The sequence below is a fragment of the Salvelinus namaycush genome, chromosome 3 (genome assembly GCF_016432855.1).
Source record: "Salvelinus namaycush isolate Seneca chromosome 3, SaNama_1.0, whole genome shotgun sequence".
NCBI lineage: Eukaryota > Metazoa > Chordata > Actinopteri > Salmoniformes > Salmonidae > Salvelinus > Salvelinus namaycush.
Window position 1 is genome coordinate 75,010,202 of NC_052309.1, and position 26,643 is coordinate 75,036,844.

The following is a 26,643-nucleotide window of genomic DNA, read 5'->3' on the forward strand; positions in this document are numbered from 1 at the left end:
TAAATGTACAAAACTTTTATTTTAGTTTCAGAACTCCACAGGCACTTAACAGATCCACAACCCATATTTTCCCCTGCTTTCAGCTTCACACCATCTTAATACATTTCTTTCCCGCTCATTCCCTGGCAATTATAACAGAGAGCAAGCATTGACGTTTAACAGCGGGTTAAAAAAGGGGCTTTGGTAATGACAAAGCGGAGAAAATATTGCAACAAATATAAAGTAGTTATACAAGTATAAAATGTATGTCTTAGTACTGCATGTATTAAAATAATTGCATAGGTTACATACAAACATGCTGCTTTATGTAAATGTATAAAATACTTTACTAAATAGATCAGTTCTGTGCTCACCTTTATGTAACACACCAAGTAACATTCATAACAAAGCATGCTCATAACATACTGGTGTACAGCTGGTCTGATTACAGTAACATACAGCTATATTCAATAAGAACCACATTTGGTTGCTCGTTTTTGAAAATGAGGTCATCAAAATATACTTAAATAGACAAACTATGAATTCATCAAAACCAAATAACTGAATGAAAATGGGAAAAAAACATCCTTGTAAGAAGCACTCTGCATGCAGCATTAAAATTCAATTTAGGATTTATACGCCTCACTCGACCACAGAGGACAGCAGCGATTGTTTGGACTTCTGACAACAGATTGCCACATAGGTACTGGATGAGTGACAGCATGAGGTCCTTGGACAACCCAGTCTTTAAAGCATACTCCACTATATACAATTACACACCTGTACACAGAGCTTTTGCCCTCCTCCACACCACATGGGAGAGCTCTACTCTGCTGGTTCAGGCTTGTTCTTCTTATTCAGGACTTTGAGGAGGCGGTCAGACATCAGGTAGGGTCTCTCCGCACTGCCATCGTTCCTCTCCAGGTCCTCCACTGAAGAATCAAGAAAAACATCATGAGACAAAAATATGAAATGATTTCAAAAGGAAAAACTTGAACATTGTTACATTTCCAAGCAGGGGCCAGATCAGAACCAACTTGTGATGGATTAGCAAAGCTTCAAAGATTACACCAAGTTAAACAGAAGTGCTTTAAGTCATTTAACATGTCATCCTACAAAACATATAATTTGCCTGCTTTTGACAGAATTGGTAAAGCTTGCCTAGTCAAACCCAAAAGGAAGTTTGTTACCTTAGCTTGTTCCCCATCAACACAATGCAGAAAGAGAATGAGGAGGAAAGACAAATAACAGAAAGACTGGCAGCTTTAATCACTAGCAGACATACTACCAACATGCACAAGAAAGAGAGAGGAAAGAGAAACTGCATTCAGTTAATGCTCATAGATCCTAGGAGTTCGTCAAACAGACCTTGCTGACAGGCAAATATTTCAAGGCAATGAGGGATCTGATTGCATTGCTTTACAGAACAAAAATGGAGTCGCTTCCCTCACAAGCAGAACTAAGAAATACATTTCAGTATATACAAAACTACATATGGCTTTTATAGATCATTGAAAATATCAACATTTTAACAATGCACTGATAGCAGTAATACTAAAGATGGTAGCATTGCAGAGATCTTTTGAATGCTTTAACTGTAAACAATGTGATATCTGTAGGCGGTTCAATACATCAGACCAAAATGGATAGTTAGTCAATTAGGCACATTGTTTCCTATGGCTGACAGTGTTTCCCTTCTAGCAACAATGTCAGAACTGCAACATGTTCACTAAAACATCAGTGGAATCCCTAGCATTGTTTATGGGTCGGTCTCTTTTTTCCAAATCAATGAAACTATCATTTGCCAACTCCAACCATTAAGAGCACAATATATACACACACACACGTTTCTATAGGGAGAAGGAAAGACACTGGTCAAGCATTTGACTTGTCCAAATTCAGGCCTTGATGTCGATCTACCAATCATGAACAGTAGCATGCCCATTTCTACAAGACAGATCTGCAGGTGGCGATCTCGTCCACAGTGTCTTTGCTATGACTACTCCTAAACGTCCTCGTCTTTCCCCTGCATCGGAGGCTGCTATTGTTTCAGCTGGACGTCTTAGTCGTCTGGCTGATGTGGAGAGGACTGGGTTGGCTCCTCGGTCTCCTCCACAGCCTTGTTCTCCGACAGAATGTCATGGAGCGAAGCTGACATGTAATACGGTCTTGCCAGAGAGCCATCATTTCTCTCCAGGTCTTCGCCTATGTGTGTGTGTGTGTGTGTGTGTGTGTGTTAAATGGGGTCATGGGATGGTTGATTGGAAAACAGGATGATGAAGGTGAAGGGTGGCATTAGTAAGGGAGATGGAGGAAAACAATATGAATCGAGAAGGGAGAGAAAGAGAAAGTCAGTCAAAATTCCCAGCAAAAGCACCCATTCGCATTTTAAATGAATAGATCAACACCTAAACTTCCCCATTGTCTGCAACCAGCAAGTTAACAATAGTCCTAGATAGCTGGGTTAGGATCAATAACTTAGCAATAAAGCATTATGAAGAATACCAGAATATCATCATGCAATTCATAATTAGTGGCAGCCCAACACCATTAGCAGTGAAAGAGGTCATGAAGAAAGGGAGAGGAGGTCACCGTTTCAGGACAACATGAACTCTAGACACATTGGGACATCTTGACTTAAAACTTTTAGTAAAGCTTTGAGATGTAAAAGAGTTGCCAACACGAGGCAGCCATTTCCTAAGTATACTGTGTACACCATAATCCTTTACCTTCTCACCACTGGTACCTTGTGTTTGTGGGGGAATGACAATGCGTAAAACAAGAGGGGGATGGTTCTACTGTTACTCACAGAAGCAGAGGAAGAGTGTGTCCACACACATGGCGTACACGCTGAAGAAGCCGTGGGCAATAAGGTAGGAACCAACCACCACCGTCTGAGGAGAGAAACACACTCCAACCATTACTATACACAACAGGTTATACTCAGCTACATTTAAATCATAGATTAAACTACATGTCTTTGTACATAACCCACCAGACCCGGAGCATGGCTATGCTACTCACCAGGATGGGAACCCAGTAGTAGTGGAGGTTGGGAGCTGTGTTCTCAAAGGCCTTCACCCTCCCAGAGAAGAAGAAGAACGCAAAGATTCCTGGGAAACAGGACGGAAGAGTTCTCATCCAATAGCACCACTGGTTGTCAACAGTGAAACGTAATAAAACTAAATACAATCATTAGAAGACTGGCCCTACTGAGTGTGTTATTGTTCATCATGTTTCCTGTAGAAACAGCCTCACTTACCCACAAGCCCCACGATGAGGAGCTTGCCCAGGAACAACAGGAAGTCTGTCACCTTGTCCAGGACGGCTACCCTGCAAGGTCAAACAGTGATACGTTGTGATGGATCATAGTCCATTTTGTAAAGTTCATTAAGTCAACACAAACATTAAGAGACAGCACACTCACTCACCTGATCATGTTCCTCATAAGGAGGAAGAAGGCATCTTTGGCAGACGTGCAGAAGTTCTTGCCATATATCGCCACCTAGAGGCAGCAGACTCAAATTCATAATCAAGCATAAACCAAACATTTTCCCACAGTTAACAGCGACAGATGATCCAGGTGACAAAGCTCCTCTGAAATTAATTATATCCAATATGACATGCATTTAACTGGGTGACATTGGTCATAGCAGGTGCACACAAACAGGTAGTACACGCACCATAATGTAGGCATTTCTGTTGATGAACTTGATGAATTTCTCCAGGCACCAGAAGCAGCACTTGAGACAGCACAGTAGGAACTTTGTGCACTTATTTTGGGTTCCTTTAGGGGAGAATAACAGACAGTAGGGCAGAACCAAATCAGAGACAACACGAGTACTAAAAAACCCAACATTCATACACAGCTAGTGTAAAGTCTGATGAGGATATACAATGACAGCATACCGTAGTACTGCTAATACAGGATCTATGGCTCACCTTGGAGCTTGTGGTCGATGTACTCCAGCAGAACCCTGATGATCTGGATGATGGAGAGGATGAGAGAGCCAAACGCCAGGGAACCTGTGTGATACCTGAGCAGGGGAGTGAGGAGATGTCACTAACCAACCTTATTAAATGGCGTTAAGATACCCACATATGCAACAGAGCATTATGTACATATCTGAACACCCAACTTGGTTAGGAACAGGAACGTAAACAGTCACACACACCTGAGTGATCTGCCAAGGGATGAGAAGATGGGGAAGGCAGGCATGTCGTCAGGCTTGACCAAGGCCCAGTAGTAGGAGGCAAAGGCCCCAGCCAGGGTCATCTGACCCAGCGCTGTCACAAAGTTGGCACACCAGAAGAACAGGAAGACGTTGTAGAACTGCAGGCCAATCAGGTACTTGTGGTAGACCGTCTCTCCACCGTAGTAGGCAAACAGACACTTCGAGTTTAGGCACTCCGCCTTCATACTGGAGGTGCTGAAGTTCTGGAGGAGACAGGTAGAGAAGAATCAACCGTTGACATTCTATCCATTGTATACACTTTTATCATGGGATGTGAGCCGATGGTTCAATGTCTCTCCAATTAAGATCAGGCTGTTAGATGGTGACATATTGCATGGGCTAACGGAAAAGCAGGACTCACAGCTGGCTCGCAGATTTTCCTGGAGTGATCGCAGGCCGTATCATTGAACACCTTATAGATGGGCTGATTGGAGGTGGACAGGAACCTGGCCAGAGGCTGTCAAGGACTGTATGACTCTACAAAACTACAAATCCCAGCAAATACACATCAATCATTCAGAAGAGCATGTTGAGTTACTCAAGCCTATGAGTCATTTTTCTCCAAACATGAAGGATACACAGCGGTGACGGCCCAGTAGGCGATGACAATGGATAAGAGGGCAAAGGTGAACAAGGGGTAAAACAGGGCTGACATCACATACCCAATGGCCCTGTAAACAAAACATCACAGTTTAGCACTAGAAAGGTCTTATCCACCATCTATGTATTATGTCCCCATTTAAACCACAATGATCTAGCATTCAATGATCCATTTCCCATCCAATCCCATTAGAAAAGGCTGCAAGTGCAGAGAGCACTCCCGTTTCCTGACCTGCTGGCTTCTTTGATGAGAGCGATAGCGATGAGGATTCTATTCCTGAGGAAGATGAGCAGCAAAATGATGATGACCTCCACAATGGCCAGAATAATAACTAAAGAGAACGGGAGAGAGAAAAGGCATAAAAACAAATGGAGAATTCAGTCACGGCCATTTATACAGGAATCCTAGTAGTCCTTGTATCAGTTTATGCTTGCAATAACACTGCAATGCATTATATCTAAGGGTTTATAAAAGTTACCTGGCTAACATTGATCCTGCTTCATGATATACAGTATAACTCTAATGTATTGGCCCAGGTATATACCTCCTGAGCCACACTAAGGTTGAGAGGAAGTTAGTGGAGAAACTTACTGAAGGCCAGCCAGGTCTGTCTGATATGCAGATACACAGAGAAGTCTGTCTGGAAGCCCAGGTCCTTTAGAGTGACATTAGAGCCTGCCTCTGACTTCAGGCTAACATACTCCATGGAGCAGTGGAAGATACCTGTGGTGCAATACAGAGCATGGCCACAATAGGGAAGTACAGCATTTAGATAGAGAGATGGGAAAGGGACACAGGAGATGGCTTTGTTGATTATAGAGTTCATAGAGACATGAACATTAAGAAACAACTAAAAATGGGACTTCTGTTGAACTGGTCTTTACCGTATCCAATGACCAGAATCACCATGACGATCATGACCCACACCATGATCCCGGCCAGGAAGCGCAGGAGTACGATGAAGAGGAGACTGATGAGCATGGCAATCACCAACCCTCTGAACCCCGACACAAAAACAGACTTTAGTGGCTCCATAACTGACTCTTTGCTGATCAAGTGCTTTTTGGAATTCAGTGTGAATGCATTACTGCACAATAGTGTCAAAGGGAAGATTCTGACTTACATTAGGATCCAGTACCAGGACTGGGTGTAATCCTCAAAGATCTTCATGGCCACTTGTCGAGCTTCAATGACCACTGTGGCATTCCTATAGAAGAAAAGACAGTGACCAATGCTGATTGTAAATGTAGCACTAGCACCCATCACAAGAAAACATCATGCAAATTATATGGACTCACTTGACCCCCGCCACCAGATCTTTGGCATCTCTCATCGTCCCCTCCCCATCATCAAACTTGGATTTATTTCCCACGGTGATCTCCCCTCCCTTCTGGCCCAGGGCAGGGAAGCACCTACGGGTGACTGGAGGAAGAGGAAGGGGGGGTGAAGGGGAAGACACAGGACAATGAGGGAGAGCAGTAAAACAATGTCTTTCACTTTTTTCAAATTCCGGAAATGGGGAGGATGGGCTGGCCAGATGGAGGGTTGGGGAGTTCGACTCAGAGGAACGGAAGAAGGGCAGGTAGACAGGATAGGGGAGCAAAATAGACTAGAGCCGTACTTACAGGGTTTACTTGGCATCAGCATGGCAGGACACAGGCCAGAAGTCAGGATCTGTGTTACAGCCTAAAACACACATGAACAATCAGCACTTAGTATCTCAACCATTGGTGCGGCAATGTATATTCAAAGTTTGAATTGTTCACACTAAATTGCCACTCGGCACACTATTTCTGTAGAACAAAACACTGTCACATTCTTGACATTTTATTGACATTGTCATCCATGTTGATTTGAAAAACTACTACGCCACCTATCTCAGATTCTTCTTCACATGCTACTCACCAGCCCCTCTAGACCCTCCTTGCAGAAGTTCTTATAATACTTAAAGTCCTCTTTATTGGTGTAGGCATTATTGAGCGTCAAGAACTTATCAGGGCATTTCTCCACACACATCTGATGGCAAAAGAAATGTTACCATGAGACAAGATAATACAAGTGCATAGGCATACATAAATAACATGGCGTTCAAGAATGTATCAAGTGAAAACAAAGGTTCAGGTCACCTGTGTGGTTGGGCACTGGAACTCCAGCAGCACCATGGGACTGGCACACTTCATGATGTTGAAGTAGAACAGCAAGGGCTTCGTCCTACAATACACACACAACCAGTTGTTCAGAGAACAAGAGCAGGTTTAAAGAGAGAGTATGCCCAGGGGGGAATGATGGAGACAATCAACACATGTGAGTGTTAGTGATTGTCTGTTAAGTATTCCACTGTGCATGAATGGTGAGGGCAGAACTTACTCCAGAGGAGTGCCTGCCTGCCCACAGAACTGTCCTCTGCTGTCTGTGGGGTAGATCACCTTCCTGGGGTCTCCCTGGGACCAGGCTAGGGGAGAAGGGAACCATCAACAACAAAGAACAATCAAATTCCAGACATCTTTAACACACAGACATGCTTTAGGTGAGCAGCACTCAGAGACATACCTAAGGGCATGACTCAGGGTATACCCAAGTCCTTAATATGGGGTCAGTTAAGCTTGTTTGTGCCTACAGGACACATTTACTTACCCAGAATTCCCACTGCAACATAGCCCAGTATGCAAATAATGAAGAGGATGCAGCATACAATGTCAGTGCAACCCCTAGAGTAAAGAGAGAGGGAGACATGGAAACGTTATGGGAACAATAGTTTTTAGATGTGAATTATGTGCCATCCTGACTACAGTGTGGATGAACTGGCAATCCTCTCACCTGTTATAGATGGGGCCTTTGAAGGTGGGGTCATACTTTTTTGGTTCACCTAGATGGAAAGAACGCAAATATTGAAACATACAGTAGGAATACCATTTCAGATGGTAAATAGCTTGCAGCGTAGAATTTGAATGAAAGTGTACACACTGCAGGGCTGTCAGAAGACATTTAATAACCAAGATGCACTTTGACACTGTTCCATGTGGGGGCGTCTGCCTCCTAGTTATACATTTCATGGGGTAAACAGAGTGGATTGCCCACGCGTCGACATTCTGCTCCCTTTACTGTTGGTCAGATTACTTTTCCCTCAGGGCAGGCACACCTGGCAACCCAACAAATTCCTCTGTAGTGACTAAGCAGCCCTTCTGCAACATGAGAACCTGCAGTACCACAAAACAGTCACCAGAGGTCAGCAACTCTACCATGTGGGCACAACCTATTCATCAAATCACATTTTATTGTCACATGCTTCATAAACTAACAGTCAAATGCTTACTTGGGGGTCCTTTTCCAACAATGCAGAGTTAAGATAAAATATAAAAATGGTGGCACAAGGAATAATACACAGTGAATACCGAACAACAACAACGAGTAAAAAGTAACATTGTTATATACAGGGAGTACCACTACCGAGTTGATGTGCAGGGGTACGAGGTAGTCCTCTACATCACAGGTGGTTGGTGGCACCTTAAGTTGGGAGGATGGGCTGGAGCGGAATGGTATCAAATACATCATACATGGTTTCCATGTGTTTGATGTCTTTCCATTTGCTCCATTACAGCATTACAGCCATTATTATGAAACGTCCTCCCCTCAGCAGCCTCCTGTGATCTACATATAGGTAGGGGTAAAGTGACCAGGCAACAGGATACATAAGGCAGCAGCGTATGTGGGGAATGAACGCGTGTAATGTCTCCTTCAGCCGATGCTGCATTTGCTTTAAGGACATAAGACACACAAAATGACAGATTACCCTGTTCATCAGTATTGATTCATTCTTAAAGGTAAATGTTGATTAATGCCATGAAAAAGGTTTTTAAAAATTCTGTTCTTGTTAATGTTTCTTGATTTTCTTAACTTGATAACATTCCCCAAATTAAACTAGGCTATAAACCAGCGCACAATATCCTCTCCCTTTCATACCCAATATAATGTGTAACCTGGATTTGACCCCTGGGGTTCCAATAGGGTGAGGAGGAGCACAGAGTCTACACTCTCCACATCTGCCATCAGCCCACATAAATCAACGTTAAATACAGTTACTGTACAAGGAGGGAATGGATGTCATGAGCAAACTACATTCACTCATTGCCAGTTCTAAATCCTCAGACGACCATAAGGAGGCATTAATGTCAACTACATTTAGGCCTAGATGAGAAAAGGTACGGTTATAACAATCAGTCAAAAGTGCTCAAGTTGAGCCATAGTGAATCTCAACTTCACAGAACATCAATAATCACAGTCTTAAGGTGGTTGAACCACTGGGTCTAGACTAGATACTCTAGAGTATGATGTTCAGCATGGCAGCCATTAATAATGCAGAGTAGTGGTCAGGGTGCTATTGCAGCATGCATTATAGTGGGCCTGCTCCCTGAGAACATCAATCCACTGGACACAGCAGGTCCACAAGCACAGAGATACAGAGTCTGGATGTTAAAGTGTTAAATGGGCATACTCAGCCTGAGATGCCCTTCAAAGACATGGTGGAAACAGCCTGCAGAGGGAGTGTAGGCTGGAGCAACATTTGCCCAAAACAACAGTGGCTGATGCATTTATATTTTATCAGGGCTGAAAACAAACAATGTTTCCTGCCAATTTTTCAGTCCTTATATACACACACACAATGCAGCAGCATTTGATAAAGGAGAGAAAACATTCTGATACAATGTTCACTTGCATTTCTCCACACACCTGTATAATCAGCAGGTTTAACCCACACCCATTGTCAGCCATGTTGTCATAATGCCGATACTAGAGGTCTAGTTTCACCCAGTGCTCTCTTCTCTAGAGACAAATTACACCACCCATTAACAAGCTCCAACTGACAGATTCGTTAAAACATTCAAGCAGTGAGAAAAGCTCTCTCACTTCAAGAACAAACTTAAGCTACAACCAAACCAGCCATCATAAAAGACACAAACAGCTTTTCATAAGGTTGAAAAAGGTAAAACCACATAAGCTCTAATGAAACTAAAATTGGGTAGGAGCAGTTAGTAGTTACCATTCTTTCCGTAATAGGGTTGCTGCTCAGGCATCTTTAAATTCCTTTCTGGTAGTCAACTTAAAAATGACTGGAAAACTCTCCCTCTTTTTCTTCAGCCCTTTTCTGCTTCACTTCCTTTTCCTGCCAACTGGTGTGTTTAAGTGAGAGCGACAGGTATTGTGGGGAGAAACTTGTCCGACCTGTCTGCAACAGCTCTGAGCACACCCCTGTTCCTCAGAGTCCACCCACTGTTTCCCCCCCCAACAGCTGCCTAGCTCAAATCTCTGGTCCACCTGTTCCTTTCTCTTCCCCTTTTCCCTCCACACAGAGCTCTTTTTGTCTGTGTTTCTCTCACTCTCTGCCTTTGTTCCTGGCTTTCTCTACCTCTTTCACACACTCTCTCTCTCCCCAGAGTTTGGTCAGGTAGCTCACCTACAGGGAAGGGTGGGAGCACAACCGAGGCAAAATGGGTGAAGACAATTCCTTGTTTTTCACTACACTGACTCTCCCCTCCCCCTCTGTGAAAGAGCTACTGGATATCTTTGTGGATCCCAAGCAAACTACACAGGAGTGATTAAAAGCATTTGTTTGGGGGAAAAACTAAAAAGCTGTTGTGTGCACTAGAGACTGATGAGACTCAGGTGTGCTGGTTATAATACTGGATAGATGAACGCATTAATCAAGATCTCCAGCCCTGAAGCTATTTTGACTGTCAAATGAACACAAAGCTATATTTTGATACCTTATTTCACTTTTAGAGCAATCTTAAATGGCAATTCTGATATTTTTCCACTAATTGACCTTTTGCCAAATCAGATCAGCTCTGAAAAAGATCTGGGCCCATTGTTGGTTCTAACAACTAGCCTTAAGATGCTTTTGGGAAACCGGGCCCTGATGTGAAAGATCTGATGTGGTTGTTCAAAAGACCAATTTGTGGAAAAAATATCAGAATTGCACTGCCTGTGTAAACGCAGCCTTTTTTACTTATTTCTAACAAAATTCTTTTCACACCAGGGCTGCGTTTAGTATGTTTTTATGTTCTGGAACGTTCAACTGAACGGCCAGGTTGGGGAAAACCGTATCATGGCCTCTGCCCTTTAAATACGTCACTCATTGCATCAAGGCACCACTCGCCACACCCACCAAAATGGGAGCAAATGTACCTCAAAGTCTTTTCAACGTACAAACCGTTTCTTGCAACGTAGCAAACGTTCAAAGCAAACTGAGCGCCCCTCTGCCCAATGGAGTATTCACAAGGTGCATTCAATTCAAAGCTGCTCATTAGGAAGTTCATTATAGCCAAAGATTGTCTATTATATTGACAAGATAGACATGTGTCCGCTCTAACAATGGAAATACATATCCTCAAAGATGGAAGGCAGGCAGGAGGATGGACCATTCCAGCCAATGAGAGGGCAGATAAGCGTGTGAACAACTGGCCATAGAGATAGATAGAGGACTCATCTTTGTATCTGTGCCATTATAGTGTCTGTGACAGCATGGCATCTCCATTTTAAGGTAGTACATTTTCTTATTCTTCATTGGCTGATTGCTTCCAACTCATAGTAATCCCCACCCAGTTGACTACTTTAAAATGGTGGAAGTCCTCAATGGCTAAATCAACCCCCCCCCCAAAAAAGCCAAAAATATGACTGAAAATGTTTTGTATTATGCAAGTAACCACTTCACAAAATAATTCATTATTATCACTGGTATTGACAATGGAAGGCTGCTGGTCTGATCCCATGTATTATACAGTATCTCCTGCCGTTGTGGCCTTGAGCAAGTCACTTAACCCCCACAAAGTAAAATACACACCAGAGTCAGCTTATCCAAGTCCTGTTGAGCAGTTGATTTTTGCAATGTGCTGTGTTCAAGCAAGGCTGGAGCAAAATCCTGCACACCCAATAGCACTCCTGAAATCTCCTGGAGCATGATTGGCCTCCCTGCAACAATACAATTACAACCAAATACTTTTTATGTCTTTATAAAATAATTCCCTCACTCAGTGAACCTGGGATCAAATGGCTAAGGTGGGTGAGGTATCTAACTAAGATGTTTATCTATTTATAAGGTTCAAATATTCAGTGTTCAGGGGAGATATTGACAGTATAAGAGTTACTTGTCAATAAGCCTAGTCTAGGAATATTCTTGTAACTTTGTCAGAATTACATGGGCAGTATTGGAATTTTGAGCGCTTGAGAAACGGTTTTACAACTGGAGTTTGCAGCATTGGTTTCATCAACTGTGCACCCGTATCAACTGCATGTCAGCCATTTGCGATTATACACGAGTGCTGGTGGAAAGTTATTTTAGGACATCGGACATGACAATGACAATAATACATGCTAAAAGCTAGATAGTTAATGATTGATATGATTTATTTAAGTGTTATACACCTACCGGTGCCCAGCCCAACTAGCGAGTTAGCCAATTCAAAACATATTGTGTAGTTTGACTGGTATTCTAGTTAGTCTGTTGTATATCATTATTTTACCTGCTGCGCAAATGTCTCTCTCTCCCTCCTCTGGTAATGGCCCACTGGAACACAGGTGATACACACACCATGACTTTTACAGGATTTTCATTGCTGACCAGAATTTACTGTAACTGGGCAAATAACTCACTAACTAGCAATGAATATCAACAAATGTGCACATGCGGCTGCTTTGATTTCAAAAACGCATCTCGCGACTGCAAGATGTAAAGGCCTGTCAATGCAAGCCTACAATATTATACTCAGATGCGCTCTGCTGAGATTGGGAGGACAGTGTGCAACACATTGCATCCGGAGGACACTGATCCAATACTGATCGGAGTAACCTAATGTTTGATATTGTGATTTTTGCGTGATTGTTTTTTACTTGTCCATTTGGACAACTTAAATCTATATTCTTCTTGTCCGACAATTGTTTTACTTGTCCCGGGCAAGCGGACAAGTATTAATGCCGAGCCTTGTCCATGATGAGTCCTCTATCTCTATAAGAACAGGCACAACGCCGATATAAAGTCGTTTTTTCCCCCAAAAGTTGCCGAAAAGCCATGTAACAACCCAATCATTATGAAACTTCTATTCGATCAAATAAGCTCACGTAGCAAATTAGCAATTACATTTGGCCACACTTTATTTGGATAGAGCATCTACAGACGGACTATCAAAATAAAGTCTAACCTTACATTTTTTTGTTGACCAAATTCGACACTTTCATTGACCTCCATACGAAAATACCTCACTTCGTGGGCTTATTTTCATGGACATATTTTGGGCTGAGTAAAACCTCTCGCTTTGCCTATTCCTCTCTGTTATATCCAGGTGTGTCCTCTCAGAGCCATTGCATGTCATATTCATAGGTGTTTTCTACCCTCTTGTGGAAACATGACTGTATTACATTGGGTGGTTTCACCCAGCCTGGCTGGATATTCACATATCCATAACCACATCCTGTTGTGCCATTTCCTTTGCTTTCACTGGGTTTGCACGCTAGCGGGATATTAGACTACATTTTATTAAAAAACATTTAGCAGTGAGCAATGAAAAGCAATCTCTATAACATTTCAATTTAGATTACCTTTGTCTGAACCCAACGGGATGCTGTGTATGCTGATGATAAAGACAGATTATGGGGAAATTGAGTATGTTTCATGATGAGCTGTGTTTGGAAAATGGGTATTGATGAGAAGCTTCTGTTGGAATCTCTCCATACTCTTTCCAGGCAGTGTAGTCACTTGTTTTGGCCAATGGGATAGTCTATGTCATTCTGGGAATGGCCAATTTTCCATTCATTACAAGTTAGTGAGAGAAAGCAAAGGCTACCTCTGTCCTCATTTTCTATAAAACCCTACTGGCCCCATTTATTACAAGCACAGTAACAGACTTGTTTACAAGCTACCAGCACAAAATAGCAAATCAGCAACAGTCTCAACATCTCGATGGGCTATGCACAGGGAGGATATTTCACCCTGCAAGAGTTGGATCTCCACAGAATACATAATACAGGTATGACATGAATTCCCACATTTCAGTGTTACATTTTCTCTACAACTTCTCTATGGCTTGAGAAAAGACTTTAAAAAAGCTACAGCACATTAGGAACAAGAGCACAACGTGGTATTCTGTTGGGGAAGCATGGTGAGTGGGAGTGTGCTTTCAGGGCCTGCCAGCTTTAATCCATTAATGCATCCTTTCTTAAAGGGGTGCCTATGGCCTCAGCTTCACTACATTCACTATCAGGACAAATGTTATTTGCTACATCGGTTGTTGGAATAACTTTATTAGGGTACACTACCATACCTAGATGTTTCCCAAGAATCTGCACAAAGAAATATATATACCACGGTTTCTCTTATGGACAGAGAGCTCATTGTATAGTGTACTACACAAGGTCCAAGGCAGTTTTACTTCTGGTTTTCTTGAGCTTCAGGTATTTGCTTTGGAACTTTTCTAATGTTTCCTGAGTCGAGTTTCTTCTCAATATTATCCTTCCTCCCTAGCCTCTCCTCCTCTCACAGTGAAAACGACCATAAATAAGGTCAACCTTCCATTAAATGTTTTATCTGTCCACCATGCCTGTATTTATACCCATACCGATGTCTACAGTGCTCTATGTACAGAATATAGAGTACTGTTGCTCATTTATGCACTAGATTGTGACTGTCATGCTGAATGTGTGTATGCACATATCTGGAGAGAACAGAAATAATGTATTTTGTTTGGGACTGGTGAACAGCACTGCACTTAAACAATATACACTCATCCAATGTGCACTTCTCCTGAGTCAACTATTATACAGAGCATTCGGAAAGTATTCAGACCCCTTCACTTTTTCAACATTATGTTACGCTACAGCCTTATTCTAAAATGTATTAAAATGTTTTATCCCCTCATCAATCTACACACAATACCCCGTAATGACAAAGCAAAAACAGGTTTTTCTAAATTTTTGCAAAAAAACTGAAATATTACATTTACATAAGTATTCAGACAGCTCTAGGAAGAGTGTTGGTGGTTCCAAACCTCTTCCATTTAAGAATGATGGAGGAAACTGTGTTCTTGGGGACCTTCAATGCTGCAGAAATGTTTTGGTACCCTTCCCCAGATCTGTGCCTCGACACAATCCTGTCTCGGAGCTTTACAGACAATTCCTTCGACCTCATGGCTTGCTTTTTGCTCTGACATGCACTGTCAACTGTGGGACCTTATGTAGACAGGTATGTGCCTTTCCAAATCATGTCCAATCAATTCAATTTACCACAGGTGGACTCCAATCAAGTTGTAGAAACATCTCAAGGATGATCAATGGAAACAGGATGCACATGAGCTCAATTTCGAGTCTCATAGCAAAGGGTATGAATACTTATGTAAATAAGGTATTTCTGTTTTAAGTTTTAATAAATTTGCCAAAAACTCTACAAACCTGTTTTCACTTTGTTATTATGGGGTATTGTGTGTATTGATGTAGAACTTTTTTTAATTTAATCAATTTTAAAATAAGGCTGTAACGTAACAAAATGTGGAAAAGGGGAAGGGGTCTGAATACTTTCCCGAAGGCACTGTATACCCCTGAGAAAAGAGAAGCATGATGTCATATCAACACAGTAGGCTATAATAGCAGCTTCCCCTCCTCAGACTGTCTCTCATTACAGTAAGTGCAGCAGTAGAGTGTTGACTGAGTGCAGTATGTATGACCGTTTCCCTCATAGGGAGTTTTCAAAATCAAAATAAGATTGACTTGACCAAGAGTGCTGACTACAGCAGATAACATAACTACGTCAGAGATATCGAAACTAGATATGGAGCCTTGTTGGTGGTTAGGGTAGGGAAGTGTGCCCTCTCTCCAAATATCTATGCTGTTAAAAACAGCATCCTCTTTATGGTCTGGACTAGATGTCTGTACACTTTGGATCAGGGTTCGAATTACAGAGCTACCAGGACACCCCCATAAACGTTACAAATATCAATGTTGGTCCAGTCCACTATTTTTAGAGTATCCCAAGAGACAATATGTAATTCCATCCCTGCTCTGGACTATAATCCTAAACAAAACTCTGCTGTAACAATGAATATATCTGAATATAAGATGCTCCTGAGTCCTAACCATGTCCTCTTCTTCAGTTTCCACTTTCTGAAGCCTGCTGGATAAACAGGCCCATCTTCCTGAGGAGAGAGTGTCACCTCTACTGTCTGTCTCCCTAATTTACTCCAGTGAGAGACTCTCTCAGAGACAACAGACAGCACTGCACTTCACTGAAACAGACGCCCATTCATGTCTTGTCTTTGTTGTTTTCTCCATTGTGCTCATAGCAGAGATAGATAGGCTAGAGCCTCAGCACCAACCCATTAGACAACATCAATTAGGTTACTTGGCTATGTTTTGATAACATTGACAAAGAAACGCAATTACATTCTCTAAAAGTCTGCTAAATGAACCTAATTTCCAAAATAGTGCTCTATTTTCGTACCCCTTACTCATGGCTCTGATTCAGCTACGAAAATCTACAAAACAATGCAGAATTCCAAAGAGTATAGGGGTTTTTCACCTTCCAAACATCCAGATGTGACAGACCAGACAGGCTGTGGGAGAGCAGCCAAGTCCAACAGTGATGACTACCAGTCAGGAAGAGGAAGGGCATGGCATACCACACAAAGACGGGGGTTCCTAATAACTCAACATCACTATTACAGGAATTGATCTCTGCCACTTCTCTTCTCCTCAGGCCCCATGACCCTAATAACTTAATCTAACACAGGCTGTCTGCTGTCTGAATGGAAACAAAACGTAACTGCTGTTGGGTTAATAAGTCACATGAGTCTGTTTGGACCAGACTGTGATCAAGCAGATTAAACAATAATATTTGGGGCTGGCAGGGAACACTATTCTCCTTCCCTCGGGGCATGCCACTGGGCACAGACGTCAATTCAACGTCCATTCCACGTTGATTCAATGTAATTTAATTTAAATGTTGTGGAAACAACATTGATTCAACCAGAGTGTGCCCAGTGGGATGCCTGTTTATTCAATACAGTTGCTGAGTAAAGCGACAATGTGGGAAGTGAGAACACGATGACAGCTGTTGTAATAGAAAACAGCTGGACCACACTTCAATTGTAAATGTTCATGAATAGCAAAAACTACACTATTGCTACAGTCTTAGAAAGAAAGGTGCTATCTAGAACCTAAAAGGGTTATTTGGCCGTCCCCATACAGGAACCCTTTGAATAATATTTTTTTGGTCCTAGGTAGAACCCTTTTGGTTCCAGCCAGAACCTTTTTGAGTTCCATGTAGAACCCTTTACACAGAGGGTTCTACATGGAACCAAAAAGAGTTCTACCTAGAATCAAAAAGGGTTCTACCTGGAAACAGAAAGGGTTCTCCTACGGGGACAGCCAAATAACCCTTTTGTAACCCTTTTTTCTAAGAGTGTAGCTAGACCTTGCCAGAGCTTGAAATAAAGATCAGAGAGACTCTGGATCAATTTTCAAACCACTCTCCTAAATATGTCTTATAATTACACACAATCTAAGACTGCACATGGCTGAGGCTGTCTGATCCTGTCAGTTCCCCTGTTATTGAGGTTTCCTGATATGTGTTGGCCTGAAATTACTCCATGATGTGAAATGGGGATGACTATGTTAGATCACAGCCTAAACCCCACTGTATTTCTGAGTCAGTCCTGTGTCAAACTCCCCACAGTTATGTTTTTTGTACTTCGCCTTATGTGAAACCCTGACAGATTTCCATGAAATGCAGAAAGACTTCATACGACTGCAAAACAAACGCACAAGGAACAAACAATGAAGAAGAAAAAAGAAGGGCCTCTGTCTACCAATCATCACACTTTTTATAACCACACAAACACATAATACCTGATTATCACTAAATATGCTTCCTACTGGTCAGATTCCAATACATCTGCACCTGCATCTTTGTTTTCATTTAAGAGTACTACACCGAATTTGACAGTCATTTGGGAGAGTCATTTTTGTCACAATATAGTGCTAGAGGCCTTTAACCCCACAACTTTTCACAGAATGTCTTCAACTTTATTTCCTGCCAAGTCACAGCTTACTATTCCCACAATGCAGTTTGTTGCTCTACTGTCTTTTCTTCCCATCAAAATCTTGCTCTGGTGTTGACCTGACTGCTTATTTGTATGATAGCCCTTACAACACATTCCTAAATCCTGTATAGAGGGAAGAGGCAAACAGTGCTGTACACAAAATAGTAGCCTATACTGAGGTTGTAAAATGTATTGTGCCAGGAAGAGAGGGAAAAGTATTGGATAATGAAAGAGAGGGTTTTAAATAATAAATGAATCATCATAAGACAGGCAGAGGGAGGAAAGGGCTGTGTGCGGAGGAAAGAAGAAAAACAGCTTTCATATGGCTGGAGAGGGGAGACAGCTAACAAGTCAACCATAAACCTCGCCTTATCCCTCCTCCATGTTGTTCACAGGGCCCTGCAAACCCCACATAAAACCAAAACACAAACAGTGAAAATGAGAAAATATGTCAGTGTTTCTACATCTTGTGGACAGTGTTGACCCTGAAAACAATATTTTAGCTCAAAACAAAGAGTTCCAGATGTTCGTGATGCTGCGAGAAAGTATACAGTTTGAGCGAATCTCATCATTTCTTTATTCTACTGGTTTTCACCATGCTTTGCTGTACTAGAATTACAATGTTATAACTGCAGGCAGCAGTAGCGTACCCGCCAAATGACTGGGTGTGCCACTACTTACACATTTTGGGGGTATACAGTACCAGTCAAAAGATTGGACACACCTACTCATTGAAGGGTTTTTCTTTATTTTTTACTATTTTCTACATTGTAGAATAATAGTGAAGACATCAAAACTATGAAATAACACATATGGAATCATGTAGTAAACAAAAAAGTGTTAAGCAAATCAAAATATATTTTATAGTTTAGATTCTTCAAAGTAGCCAACCTTTGCTTTGATGACAGCTTTGCACACTCTTGGCGTTCTCTCAACCAGCTTCACATGCTTTTCCAACAGTCTTGAAGGAATTCCCACATAAGCTGAGCACTTGTTGACTGCTTTTCCTTCACTCTGCCATCCAACTCATCCCAAACAATCTCAATTGGGTTAGGTTGGGTGATTGTGGAGGCCAGGTCATCTGATGCAGCACTCCATCACTCTTCTTCTTGGTAAAATAGCCCTTACACAGCCTGGAGGTGTGTTGGGTCATTGTCCTGTTGAAAAACTAATGATAGTCCCACTAAGCGCAAACCAGATGGGATGGTGTATCGCTGCAGAATGCTGTGGTAGCCATGCTGGTTAAGTGTGCCTTGAATTCTAAATAAATCACTGACAGTGTCACCATCACACCTCCTTCATGCTTCACAGTCTTGTCCCAAGCAAGACTCTTCTTCTTATTGCTGTCCTTCAGTAGTGGTTTCTTTGCAGCAATTCACCACGAAGGCCTGATTCATGCAATCTCCTCTGAACAGTTGATGTTGAGATGTGTCTGTTACTTGAACTCTGTGAAGCATTTATTTGGGCTGCAATTTCTGAGGCTGGTAACTCAAACAAACTTATCCTCTGCAGCAGAAGTAACTCTGGTCTTCCTTTTCTGTGGCGGTCGTCATGAGAGATAGTTTCATCATAGCGCTTGATGGTTTTTGGGACTGCACTTGAAGAAACTTTCAAAGTTCTTGAAATTTTCCAGATTGACTGAAGTAATGATGGACTGTCATTTCTCTTTGCTTATTTGAGCTGTTGTTGCCATAATATGGACTTGGTCTTTTACCAAATAGGGCTATCTTCTGTATACCACCCCTTGTCACATCACAACTGATTGGCTCAAACACATTAAGAAGGAAAGAAATTACATAAATTAACTTTTAACAAGGCACACCTGTTAATTGAAATGCATTTCAGGTGACTACCTCATGAAGCTGGTTGAGAGAATGCCAAGAGTGTGCAAAGCTGTCATACTTTGAAGAATCTTATATTCTGATTTGTTTAACACTTTTTTGGTTACAACATGATTCCATATGTGTTTTTTCATAGTTTTGATGTCTTCGCAATTATTCTACAATGTAGAAAATAGTAAAAAAAATAAAGAAAAACCCTGGAATGAGTAGGTGTGCCCAAACTTTTGACTGGTACTGTATATTTACAGTCCAAATTACAACCGTGGAGTCAGACTCTATCATTTTGGCAGAGGTTTGTCTACTCCAGCAGAGATTCTTGCTCTTTTTAGGCAGCATAAATTAACTAATGTATTATGAGAACATATCTTCAAGGAAAACCATTTCCCTTACATGAACAACAATTGTTTGGATCCATTAACCTACCAACACCTTTATATTGCAGGGAATAGCAGGTTTTTGCTGACAATAGCTGAAACACGCACAGTATCTTCTCTAAATTCAAATTCAGACCTACCATGAGGCATTTTTTTAATTAACTAATCTATATTTGGATGGTGGTCAAATTTCTGTCAGCACAAAGCTGGTGAGTTGTTCTCTAGTGTGCCATACCAGGCTGAGGAATGTAACAACTGGACAAGCAAAGGCTGAGTAGGGACACTACAACTTAACCCTAACAATAGTAAACTACATGTTTACTACTGATTAACTGAAAATGTTAGAGAATTGAAAGAAACTTCAAAGCCCACTGCCTATTTGAGAATCATATTGTATGATCATTTCAGATAGGCTACAGTATTTGCATACAAGTGTGCATTTATTGTATGGAATGTTGTAGGCCCTTATACCACTAATTTCTCAGCAGTCTCATTGTTTGGCACAGGGATGGGACCTGGGCGTGGGAATGTGAGAGAGGCAACAACAACATAGGCTAATCAAATGCAATCTGTAGGCTAGCAGAAAACAGAAGCATAGACTATTACGCATGGAAATGATGTCTCGAATTGTGAGAGTCAATTTCCATTCGTCTATTCTCTGAAAAGGAGACAGAGAAAAGTTGATTGAGTTAGGCTACGTCAATGGGGTAAATCAAATATGTAATAGCCAAATGCTGAGTTAAATTGTTACATGCATCCAACACACACCAATACAATGTTGCATTCCACACTCCAGTCTTCTTCATACATGAAAACGAAACTATATGGGGCTAGTCGGCTAGCTATCCCAGGACAGTGAAAGCGCTGTTAAAGAGATATGGTAGCCTATATAAACTAAACAAGCTAACAACTTACCATACTTCGGTTTCTCACCCTCCAGTTCCATCATGAATTAGTGAGTCCAATTGTAAACTAAAATTGTAAGACTACATATATCATAATTCCCAGTCCAAATGGTAGCCTACCGATAAAGTTACTTCGCTGAAATCCACTCCAAATCTGAACCAAACTCATAAAATTTAGCAAGGCGTTACTTCTTGAAAAAGTTGACCAGTGAATGCCAACAAAACTTTGAATGACGGGCAAATATACGAATCACTGGACGTGGGTGTGAGCATGATGACACTGCTATTATAACGGTACGTCAATGTGACCATATAACATGCAGACAGTATAGCCTATCTATTTATCTTCATATGCAGAGCACAGGGACATGTTTTTATACAGTATGATACAGTGTTTCAAGAAGAGAAGCTGCAAGATTTCCTAAAATAATCTATGTCAGGACGGAAGAACCGGAAGAACCGCTGTGAAAAGGGATTAGGAGTACGATACAGGTTAAGCCTACTTGCTCAGTAATTTGTTTTCTAATTTATCAGATTAATTGAGCTACACAATAAATATGTAAGAACTGTGTTGGACGTGCAGTCAAGTTAAAATATCATTTCCAAAAGAAATAAAAATGCTGGATTTGGTGCCTATCTATCCAACTCAGATGACTGGCAAACAATTACATTTTCATTACACTGGAAGGCATCATATTGGCACCATATCAACGTGGCTATTGTTCAAAATGTGTGACTGTCCTGGTAAAAAAGTTACATAATTCAGCATAACACCCGGTGACAATACACCATGTCAGTTTGTTTGTCTCAGCATGGCTGGTACCTTGAAGGTCTTACCTAAATGGGCATCTCACTACAGGATTCCTTAGGGCCTTTCAACAGCACACTGCTTCTGCCAAGTGTCACACAGGATTGAAGTGCTTTTTCCCCCAATTATTAATATATTTAATTCTCATTTAGTTATAGACCTTTTTCTAAATGTGGGATTTGGAGTTGGATGTCTGGAATCAACATCTCTTTGCACATTTAATTAACAACAATCAGAAACAAATCTTCAATGAGCTTTGTAGAGTATTATAGCTCTATTATACTCTATCATATTAGTGCATGTTACATTGAGCTCATTACACAAATGCCAATGTGCTGCACTCTACTGGTAAAGTCAGGGCCCAACATCTTAGAATAATATGAAAATGATCCTCCTTTTATGATCCTGTAACGGCAGCCTTCCTCCTCTTCGTCTGAAGAGGAGGTGTAGCAGGGATCGGACCAAGACGCAGCGTAGCTCGTGTTCAACATGATTTAATAATGACGATTAAACAGTGAACGCTGACAAAATACAAAATAACAAACGTGGCTTACCGATACAGCCCTATCTGGTGCAGAGAAAACACAGAGACAGGAAACAACCACCCACAAACCCCAACACAAAACAAGCCACCTATATATGATTCCCAATCAGAGACAACACAAAACATCTGCCTCTGATTGAGAACCATATTAGGCCAAACATAGAAACAGACAAACTAGACACACAACATAGAATGCCCACCCAGCTCACGTCCTGATCAAACACTAAAACAAGCAAAACACACAAGAACTATGGTCAGAACGTGACAGTACCCCCCTCCTGAGGTGCGGACTCCGAACGCACCTCCTAAAACTCTAGGGGAGGGTCTGGGTGGGCATCTGTCCGCGGTGGCAGCTCCGGCGCAGGACGAGGCCACCACTCCACCATTGTCTTTGTCCCCCTCCTTAGCGTCCTTTGAGTGGCGACCTTCGCCCCCGACCCTGGTCTAGGAACCTTCACCAAGGTCCCCACTAGATTGAGGAGACAGCTCAGGACAGAGAGGTAGCTCAGGACAGAGAGGTAGCTCAGGACAGAGAGGCAGCTCAGGACAGAGGGGCAGCTCATGACTGGAGGGCGGCTCATGACTGAAGGGCGGCTCATGACTGGCTGGCGGCTCCTGACTGGCTGGCGGCTCCTGACTGGCTGGCGGCTCTGGCGGCTCCTGACTGGCTGGCGGCTCTGGCGGCTCCTGACTGGCTGGCGGCTCTGGCGGCTCCTGACTGGCTGGCGGCTCCTGACTGGCTGGTGGCTCTGGCGGCTCCTGACTGGCTCTGGCGGCTCTGGCGGCTCCTGACTGGCTCTGGCGGCTCCTGACTGGCTCTGGCGGCTCCTGACTGGCTGGCGGCTCTGGCGGCTCGGGACAGACGGGCGGCTCTGATGGCTCGGGACAGACGGGCGGCTCTGACGGCTCGGGACAGACGGGCGGCTCTGACGGCTCGGGACAGACGGGCGGCTCAGATGGCGCTGGGCAGACGGATGGCTCAGCTGGCGCTGGGCAGACGGATGGCTCAGATGGCGCTGGGCAGACGGATGGCTCAGATGGCGCTGGGCAGGCAGGCAGCTCAGGCGGCGCTGGGCAGACGAGCAGTGCAGGCGGCGTTGGACAGACGGCCGACTCTGACCTGCTGAGGCGCACAGTAGGCCTGATGCGTGGTGCCGGAACTGGTGGTACCGGACTGGAGACACGCACCTCAAGGCTAGTGCGGGGAGCAGGAACAGGGCACACTGGACTCTCGAGGCGTACTATAGGCCTGGTGCATGGTACCGGCACTGGTGGTACCGGGCTGAGGGCACGCACCTAAGGGCGAGTGCGGGGAGAAGGAACAGTGCGTACAGGGCTCTGGAGACGCACAGGAGGCTTGGTGCGTGGTGCCGGAACTGGAGGTACTGGGCTGGAGACACGCACCACAGGGAGAGTGCGTGGAGGAGGAACAGGGCTCTGGAGACGCACTGGAAGCCTGGTGCGTGGTGTAGGCACTGGTGGTACTGGGCTGGGGCGGGGCAGGAAGGTGGCGCCGGATATACCGGACCGTGCAGGCGTACTGGCTCCCTTGAGCACCGAGCCTGCCCAACCTTACCTGGTTGAATGCTCCCCGTAGCCCGACCAGTGCGGGGAGGTGGAATAACCCGCACTGGGCTGTGTTGGCGAACCGGGGACACCATGTGTAAGGCTGGTGCCATGTATGCCGGCCCGAGGAGACGCACTGGAGACCAGACGCGTTGAGCCGGCTTCATGGCACCTGGCTCAATGCCCACTCTAGCCCGGCCGATACGTGGAGCTGGAATGTACCGCACCGGGCTAAGCACACGTACAGGAGACACCGTGCGCTCTTCCGCATAACACGGTGTCTGCCCGTACTCCCGCTCTCCACGGTAAGCATGGGAAGTGGGCGTAGGTTTCCTACCTGACTTCGCCACACTACCCTTTATCCCCCCCCCCAAGAAATTTTTGGGGTTTCTTCTCGGGCTTCCAGCCACGCTTCCGTGCTGCCTCCTCATACCACCGCTCCTGGGCTTTAGCTGCCTCCATCTCTTCACGAGAGCGGCGATATTCTCCAATGTGAGCCAAGTGTTCTTTACCCTCCAAAATTTCCTCCCATGTCCAGGAGTCCTGTGTAGTGGGCCGCTGCTGCTGCTGTCGCTGCTGCCCGTTGCTACGCTGCTTGGTCCGAGTTTGGTGGGTGGTTCTGTAACGGCAGCCTTCCTCCTCTTCGTCTGAAGAGGAGGTGTAGCAGGGATCGGACCAAGACGCAGCGTAGCTCGTGTTCAACATGATTTAATAATGACGATTAAACAGTGAACACTTACAAAATACAAAATAACAAAAGTGGCTTACCGATACAGCCCTATCTGGTACAGAGACAGGAAACAACCACCCACAAACCCCAACACAAAACAAGCCACCTATATATGATTCCCAATCAGAGACAACACAAAACATCTACCTCTGATTGAGAACCATATTAGGCCAAACATAGAAACAGACAAACTAGACACACAACATAGAATGCCCACCCAGCTCACGTCCTGACCAACACTAAAACAAGCAAAACACACAAGAACTATGGTCAGAACGTGACAGATCCAGAGAGAAGGGCAAAGTCATGAAAGTGGTTGCTCAAGTAATCAGACTGTAGTGACTCAATGTTTAATTGTTATCTACAGGAAAAACATTCCAAGTCATAGTCAAGTTAATGTATGGAATGATAAATTACAATCGTTTTATCAGCTTGACGGGTCCATATGCAGTGATGTAAAGTACTTTAAAGTACTACTTAAGTAGTATCTGTACTTTACGTTACTATTTATATTTTTGACTACTTTTACTTTTACTTTACATTCCTAAAGAAAATAATGTACTTTTTAATCCATACATAGGGCGGCGCACAATTGGCCCAGCGTCGTCCGGGTTTGGCCGGTGTAGGCCGTCATTGTAATTAAGAATTTGTTCTTAACTGGCTTGCCTAGTTAAATAAAGGTTAACAAAAAAAATATTAAAAAATACTTATTCCCTGACACCCAAAAATACTCCTTATATTTTGAATGCTTAGCAGGACAAGAAGATTTTCCAATTCACGCACTAATCAAGGGAACATCCCTGGTCATCCCTAATTGCCTCTGATCTGGAGGACTCACTAAACACCAATGTTGCCTCTGATCTGGAGGACTCACTAAACACCAATGCTTCGTTTATAAATTATTTCTGAGTGTTGGAGTGTGCCCCTGGCTATCCACAATTTTTTTTTAAACAAGAAAATTATGGCTTCTGGTTTGATTAATATAGGGATTTTGAAATTATTTATACTTTAACTTTTGATACTTAAGTATATTTTAGCAATTACATTAACTGTTGTTACTGACAGTTGTGGCTGCTTTGCGTGATGTATTGTTGTCTCTACCTTCTTGCCCTTCGTGCAGTTGTCTAAGCCCAATCATTTTTGTGCCCAATAATGTTTTGTGCTGCTACCATGTTGTTCTGCTGCCATGTTGTGTTGCTACCATGTTGTTGTCATGTTGTGTTTTTACCATGCTGTGTTGTCATGTGTTGCTGCCATGCTATGTTTTTGTCTTAGGTCTCTCTTTGTGTAGTGTTGTGTTGTCTCTCTTGTCGTGATGTGTGTTTTGGCCTATATTTTTATTCAATTTATTTTACATTTTAATCCCGGCCCCAGAGGAGGCTTTTTGTCTTTTGGTAGGCCGTCATTGTAAATACGAATGTGTTCTTAACTGACTTGCATAGTTAAATAAAGGTTAAATAAAAAAAATAAAAAATACATAAGTATATTTAAAACCAAATATTTTTAGACTTTTACTCAAGTTGTATTTTACTAGGTGACTCTCCCTGTTACTTCAGTCATTTTCTATTAAGGTATCTTTACTTTTACTCAAGTATGACAATTGGGTACTTTTTCCACCACTGTCCCTACGTTCTGAAAATAGTTATGAACATGAATGTGGTCAATGCATGAAAAGAACCCTCTCATAGCCACGCCTTGAATCTACACGCCCCCGCCAATAAACCAATCAGAGCTTAGACAAAAACTACGCAACAGCATGGAGAGACACTAGAAAGCAGCCATAGGGAGTGGTGAAAAGAGAAGAAAAAAACCGAACAATGCTTTAACACAAAAAAACATATATTTGAATTTCATAATAATTTACTTCCCACTATCATTTACATTTGGTTCCAGACATACCATTAACATGTTATTTTATCATACTAACTGTGGATCAACGTCAATTTGCCACACTCAAGATGGCGACAGAACCTAACCATTC

At 42.8% G+C, this 26,643-nt stretch overlaps 1 protein-coding gene across 3 annotated transcripts; it reads right to left on the reverse strand.

The window, feature by feature from the left end:
* On the reverse strand, positions 1-21,191 carry LOC120038373 (choline transporter-like protein 2). 3 transcript variants are annotated; one of them, XM_038984152.1, is made up of 22 exons: positions 21,025-21,191; positions 7,633-7,681; positions 7,450-7,523; positions 7,183-7,267; positions 6,942-7,026; positions 6,721-6,831; positions 6,441-6,501; positions 6,114-6,237; positions 5,939-6,022; positions 5,700-5,812; positions 5,407-5,538; positions 5,047-5,146; positions 4,793-4,885; positions 4,576-4,660; positions 4,155-4,417; positions 3,922-4,016; positions 3,663-3,766; positions 3,411-3,484; positions 3,242-3,312; positions 3,004-3,092; positions 2,789-2,873; positions 1-911 (listed from the first exon to the last, which is right to left on the reverse strand). In XM_038984152.1, exons 1-22 carry the CDS (start codon positions 21,056-21,058, stop codon positions 805-807), a joined length of 2,118 nt encoding a protein of 705 aa, XP_038840080.1. In that variant the 5' UTR covers positions 21,059-21,191; the 3' UTR covers positions 1-804. The 3 variants fall into 3 exon arrangements, with proteins under 3 accessions (XP_038840080.1, XP_038840082.1, XP_038840085.1); XM_038984154.1 differs by lacking the exon at positions 21,025-21,191 and adding an exon at positions 9,854-9,994; XM_038984157.1 differs by lacking the exons at positions 1-911; positions 21,025-21,191 and adding exons at positions 950-2,184; positions 9,854-9,997.
* Between the last annotated feature and the right edge of the window lie 5,452 nt (positions 21,192-26,643).

Excerpts from the sequence above, each read along its gene's own strand:
- LOC120038373 (XM_038984157.1), bottom strand. The coding sequence starts at position 9,887 with ATGCCTGAGCAGCAACCCTATTACGGAAAGAATG. Across the intron at positions 7,027-7,182 it reads CAGGCAGGCACTCCTCTGGA|GACGAAGCCCTTGCTGTTCT; the intron begins GTAAGTTCTGCC and ends TGTGTATTGTAG. Across the intron at positions 5,813-5,938 it reads TCCTGGTACTGGATCCTAAT|AGGGTTGGTGATTGCCATGC; the intron begins GTAAGTCAGAAT and ends GTCGGGGTTCAG.